The sequence below is a fragment of the Oncorhynchus mykiss genome, chromosome 1 (assembly GCF_057628025.1).
Source record: "Oncorhynchus mykiss isolate SJ-2025 chromosome 1, ASM5762802v1, whole genome shotgun sequence".
In the NCBI taxonomy this organism is placed as follows: Eukaryota; Metazoa; Chordata; class Actinopteri; order Salmoniformes; family Salmonidae; genus Oncorhynchus; species Oncorhynchus mykiss.
Window position 1 is genome coordinate 57,724,524 of NC_143022.1, and position 6,689 is coordinate 57,731,212.

Sequence of the window (6,689 nt, forward strand, 5' to 3'; positions counted from 1 at the left end):
CAAGACATTTGTGGAGTGGTTGAAATACGAGTGTGAATGACTCCAACCTAAGTGTATGTAAACTTACGACTTCAACTGTATATATATAAGGGCCATTTTTCAACTTTGTATTCATCATCCCAACATCAACATATGTGAACATGGCAGGTTTCTATGATTTGTAGTAAAAAATATAGAGGAAGATACACAGTAATCCATGTATTGTATACTCAATGTATTCAGGGAGGGAATGGGCAAGACAAAAGATTGATGTTCCTTTGAACGGGGTATGGTAGTTGGTTCCAGGGCGCATCGGTTTGTGTCAAGAACTGCACCACTGCCTTGATTTTCAAGCTCAACAGGTAGGAGGGTTGTTTGGCTTGATGTAGTTTTAATGCTGCCTATCACCGCCTATCAAAAAGTGTGTGCCAGTGACACATACTCAGTATCACGTACTCAGTTGCTGTGACAACACAGAAAAGTTATTTCATGGTTTGTTTTCACTGTTCACTTGGTGTTGCTGCATCAAGTCTCAAGAGGCAGGCGTCAGGAGAGGAATGACAGCGCTGCCGTTATCGTGTCCCGTTTCTGTCAGACTGACAAGGTTGCAAGTATAAACACCTTCTCTGCCTGCCACTCCCCAACAAACACACTTTGAGGTGGGCATTGTGTGAATGACCCCTAACTTCTTTGCTGACACTATACTGCAGGACGTTGGGACATTCCAGAGGTATGAGGTCCATCGCTCTCCATAGAGACTACCCCCGGGCATCACGACACACACGCCATGCCCTTCACAACCACCCGCTCAAAGCGGCGGTCACACTAGGAATTTCATCGCGCAGTGTGTGGAGAGAAATCAGTCACCAGTGTCATGGGTTTAATAACCCATCTACTTAGTGAAATGTGAGTCTGGAAAACGCTAGCTAGGCTTCTCATAGTCCTAACCCTTATCATATCATAAGATGGTTATGTAAACATACTGTACAGTAGACAAAATTAAAGAAATAACTAGCCAAGGTGCTTAAAGAGCACTTTTCATGTCTCATTTCTTGGGCAGTCAACTACAGTTAAGGGCATATTTCCTTCTAAACAAAAACCCTCTGTCTGTATCTTTGTGACACATCAATATTGAAATGAATCAAAATGTCAATATGAAGAGTTTCTTTCCAAAACGCTAAATCCACCAATTTTTCACATTTGTTTTCATCAGAAATGATTACTTTTGGGTACATTTGTGTGTGTAAAATATTGCTGTTCTCAGATATATAATTCATAGATTATATTCTATTGTTTTTTGCTAAATGCTATTAAGTGCATTCGGAAAGTTTTCAGACCCCTTCCCTTTTTCCACATTTTGTTACGTTACAGCATTATTCTAAAATGTAAATATATAAAATACATCCTCATCAATTTACACACAATAAACCATTCTGACAAAGCGAGAACAGGTTTTTGGAAATTGTTGAACATTTTTATATACATAAAAAAAAAACAGAAATACCTTATTTACATAAGTATTCAGACCCTTTGCTATTAGACTCTAAATTGATCTCAAGTAATTCCTGTTCCGATTGACCATCCTTGAGATGTTTCTACAACTTGATTGGAGTCCACCAGAGGTAAATTAAATTAATTTGACATGATTTGGAAAGGGACACACTTGTCTATATAAGGTTGCTATATAAAGTTGCTAATGAATGTCAGAGCAAAAACAAAGCCATGAAGGACTTGTCAAGGCACAGATCTGGGGAAGGGTACCAAAACATTTCTGAGGCATTTAAGGTCCTCAAGAACAGAGTGGCCTCCATCATTCTTAAATGGAAGAAGTTTGGAACCACCAAGACTCTTCCTAGAGCTGGCCGCCCGGCCAAACTGAGCAATCAGAGCTCCAGAGTTCCTCTGTGAACCAGAAGGAAGCCTTTTAAATGTTATATATATATATATATATATATATATATATATATTGTACTTTTTATTAGTAGTTAAAGTCTTGTCCCAATGCTTCAACTCCCATATGGACTCGGGGGAGGCGAAGGTCGAGAGCCATGCATCCTGTCATGTACTGTATTCATAACTGCTTTCATGGTGAAAAACTGCTAAAGAATTTCAAGCATTTTTGTTAAGGAAAACACTGTTCACTGCTGGTCCACACATATGCGACGAAGCAGACGATTATAAGAATGTGTATAAAACCTTGGTTGTACATGTAAATGTAGCCCTACACGTCTATGTAATATAGCCTGTACTAAAGTAGCAATGATTATTTATGTCGGTCTGCAAGTGCGATTCCAACAAGAAGCTTCTCATGTATTTTGGCTGCACTTCTCTTCTCAACATGCTAACACAATAAATGTAATTCTACATTTCAAAAGAAAAACGTATATTTCTGCTGGTATTCGAACTTGCAGAACATAGCAAAAATTACCAGAAGCCAGGCTTGCAACACTGTCAGCTAATCTGTCAGCTAAACCAATGTGTGTTTTAAAAACTTTCATTAGCAGATGCTGCCGTTTGACCGCTGTTAAGGACGCTCTCATGGTAAAGTGTTCTATCCCTTCCAACTAAGTCAGTGATTTTAAAGAGTTAATATTGAGTTTGAACCGTATATAATCACAGCTACCTGGTGACGTTAGCATAGGGCTACATTTACCAGGTTGCATGATGGGAACAGCTTTTGATCACGTGCAACTGCGTCAATTATTTAAATTGGCTTATGCTTAAACTTAAAACTTTGAATGTTCGCAGGTATGGCGCCAACATGTCCAGGATGCCCTCTTACCTCATACATACACTTAGGCTACTGTTCAGTATCTCTATTTACCTAGTCTCTCGTCGACTGACTATTGAGCATTAGTTCTGGGTTTACCGAGATAACTGTTTATCTAAAGCTACTGCTAAGTTTGCCCCCTGCTTATTCAACCAGTACACAACCTGGACCAGTATAAAATGACATTATTGCAACCAGCTCTATCCACTGGAAGTACTGTATGTGTCTATGTCTAGCTAGTAGCTGCTGCTAAGGGAGTCCAGGGTCCACAGAGTCCAAGGTTCAGCAATCTATGCCTCAATCACTCATCCCGGGGTTTAGCTACCTCTTTCAACAGAATACCTCTATGATTATCCCTAACACATCGCACATGCTTGCAGCCAGCCTAAACCTCACCTCATAACCACACCATCCCAGGAGGATTCTAGCCATGACTAGACTAGACTGGGCCTAGATCAGTTTTGTATTACAGCCAACTCCTATCATCTTTCTCATAATTCCTCTGATCTACAAAAAAATGAACATAGGATTTGGCTATGCAGCCCTAACTGATCTGGGACCACCAGGCTATTTTAGTGTTAAGCAGGCCATAGAGTTAGTGACTGTCGCCATAAACCCATTTCCTGTCCCTCATTTCCTGTCCCTTGGCCTGACTCATCTGATCTTCAGTGAGTGTGATTATGAGGTGCGGGAGTGAGTGCAGAGTGAGAGGGGTGTGTGTTGTGGGTGTGCCCGTCTGTGCACGCCTGCACAACATCGTTGTGTGTGATTCTCATTAACATGGTCTTACTGAATTTTCAGAGGCCAGAGTGATGGCCTGCCAAAACCCACCTCAGTAGATTTGAGAGTTTAGGATGGATGGCTGGCTTCAGCTTTGGCCCTGACATTTTTTTATTAAAACTTTATTTAACTAGTCAAGTCAGTTAAGAACAAATTCTTGTTTACAATGATGGCCTAACCCCGGCCAAACCCTAACCCAGACAACACTGGGCCAATTGTGCACCGCCTTATGGTACTCCCAATCACAGCCAGTTGTGATACGCCACTAGCACAGAGATGCAGTGCCTTAGACTGCTGCGCCACTCAGGAGCCCCAGTGATCGCAACGGCACCTCTGCTGTAAGAGTTTCCAGAGAGCTGACTAACCCATGTCTACTTTGTGAAAGCCATGCATCAGTAGAGCACCTGACAAACTGGCAGTGGCGTGTATAAATACAATTATAAAATCAGTTATAAGTTTAAGTTTGTTTTTAGTGTCTTAAACTAAGCATAGTCTTGTTGATTTGATGATGTTTAAATGTTTAAGTTGAAATGGTGCTGGAATAGCAGAGGCAGTGCTGCTGTTGTCTTTGTGCTGACTTGCGGTAACTCTGTGGTTCTACATTTTGCTTGACCATACTGCAGGTGATATAACTGTTTGGTATGTGCAATATTTGCTTCATGAACTGCTCTCCAATTTTGTGCTGAAACAAACGTATGTGTTGTTGAATTTATTCTGACAATGTGTGACTTGTCTTTTTGTTGTCTAGACCTTATTGTATATCACGTTGGCGTATGAACGAATATGTTATAGAGCAAACAACAGAATTATCACAACCTATTATGGCTTTTTTACTGGCTTGGCTTCCTCAGTGATTTTACCAACGCACCTCTACTGCAAACTGGGTTTACAGAGGTGCCATAATACTGCAGTGTGGATGGATGTTTAGTCACTCAGATGAATGATTCAAATTTGTCTTTCAATAATATGTGGTCGACAATCTAAGATCCACTAATGTGTAAACACATTATTACTCTACTGTGTATTAAGTACAAATATTTTGTGAAATGACACTGACAGTCTATAATGAATGTTTAACCATTGATTAATTAATAATTGATGAATTCATTTCTGTAGAGTCCATATTGTAACCTAAAGAAAATAGATTTATAAATAAGTAAAAAAGCTATTATCTTGATATATTTTGTTAAAATAAATAAAGGCAGATGTATTGTCCTGTTCTGTTACTCCCTCTGTCCCGATTATGCACCGGAGTTTGATTGAACTCCCTCTCCTTCTCTCTCTCTCTCTCTCTCCCCCTTTCTCTCCCAAAGATGAATAACAATAAATAAAGAATTGCCCCCAAAAGCTTAATTATCACTTACCAATAGACACCAACTTGATGTGTTCCCCGTCCAAGAATTCAAGGGCCACCGACACATTTTCCAGTTTCATCTGTCTGAGGTTGGGTCTATTGTGATGCTTTCTGTACATCTTCTTCTGACTCAGAACTTCCAGGAGCCCGATCAGCTTTAAACCGTCGCCAACATCCTTCTGCAAGTCAGTGATGCTCTTGTTTATGCACTTGAGGTGCTCATTGCACCACCTGGTAAAAGTGTTCTGTTGTATTTTCTTCCATGGCGCATCCTCGGCAAGGTCCTTCTCTGTAGCCGGCATCTCGTCTTCCTTGTCCCCTTCAGAGTTGTCAGTGCCCTGGTAAAGATAGACCGATGTGTGAAATTATCTGCAAAAAAGTTTAGCGTGTAGATGCCAAGCGTGTGCACTATTCGCTGTTGTAAAAGTTACAAACTTGGACTTTTACAACTAAAAACTGTTCCCACAAAGACTTTTCGGATGTGAAGAAGTCACTTCTTGTTAGGTAGGACAATGAGGAATTAAATGGTCCGATTTACAGTCCGATTTACAGCCGGTCACTGGTTGTTAATTGACAGTGGCTTGACAAATGTAGTTTCTGTTTCTTAATAGATAGGCTTAGAGAATAATGTCACTTTCTGAGAAATGATGCTTCAGTTCGTTCTATAGCTGGTGAGTATTAAAGCAGCAGTTTCACGCACAGTAGTTCATTGAGGTCTGTATGAAAGTCAGTTAAACTTGAATGGTGTGAGGTGTGCAAGAGTGGAGTATATAAAGGAACCATCGGACTACGTCACACCCGTCGTAGACCACCATGTCATAACTACAATCATAGCCTATTTTCTATATGTGAATAACGGGAGGGGTCAGAATTGGTCGTAAGGGATGATATGGCAGTGATTCATTCACTGTGGGTCAGATCCTGTGCATGCAGCAACAGTTGTGACAGTGCGCTCTATTTTTAGACACTCCGATTTGGGTTGTGGATCCTAGGACTTCTTGAGAGTGGTTAAACAATTGATCCAAGAGAGGAAAATGATGTATCCTAAACTCAAGTGGGCCTCATTATGTGGCTTAGTTGCAGAATGTATTTGGTATTTTATGGTTATTTTGTACTTTTGTACCCTTTTTCCCCTTTTCTAAATCCTTGTAATAGCCTAATCTTTCAATTGATAGGCTATATTCTTTTCGCAAAGAGAGAGATTTAGGAAGGCCTCATAAAACATGAGGTCCCATAGCCTATTGCTAGTAGTTCATTGAGCTACAAAGCCACTGCATTATGTACAGTTGAAGTTGGAAGTTTATATACTATTAGGTTGGAGTCATTAAAACTAGTTTTTTCAACCACTCCACAAATTTCTTGTTAACAAACTATAGGTTTGGCAAGTCGGTTAGGACATCTACTTTGTGCATGACACAAGTAATTTTTCCAACAATGGGTTATAGACAGATTATTTCACTTATAATTTACTGTATCACAATTCCAGTGGGTCAGAAGTTGACATAAACTAAGTTGATTGTGCCTTTAAACAGCTTAGAAAATTCCAGAAAATGATGTCATGGCTATAGAAGCTTCTGACATCATTTGAGTCAATTGGAGGTGTACCTGTGGATGTATTTCAGGCCTACTGTCAAACTCAGTGCCTCAGTGCCTCTTCGCTAGAAATCATAGGACAATCAAAAGAAATCAGCCAAGACCTCAGAAAAAGAATTCTAGACATCCACAAGTCTGGTTTATCCTTGGGAGCAATTTCCAAATGCCTGAAGGTACCACGTTAAACAACAGTACGCAAGTATTAACACCATG

General features: G+C 40.1%; 1 protein-coding gene across 4 annotated transcripts in view; it reads right to left on the reverse strand.

Annotated features, from left to right (window-relative positions):
* The window catches only part of LOC110525505 (filamin-C), a 56,163-nt gene extending 50,534 nt beyond the window's left edge, over positions 1-5,629 (reverse strand). For 3 of the 4 annotated variants that reach the window (XR_016496081.1, XR_016496082.1, XM_036980645.2), the window contains exon 1: positions 4,894-5,629. Coding sequence is in view for 2 of the 4 variants with exons in the window: in XM_036980645.2 (XP_036836540.2) it covers positions 4,894-5,185 (292 nt within the window). In the remaining 2 variants the exon portion in view is untranslated. The remainder of the gene's footprint in view (positions 1-4,893) is intronic. The other variant, XM_090235020.1, reaches the window with a different exon arrangement.
* Positions 5,630-6,689: the final 1,060 nt, after the last annotated feature.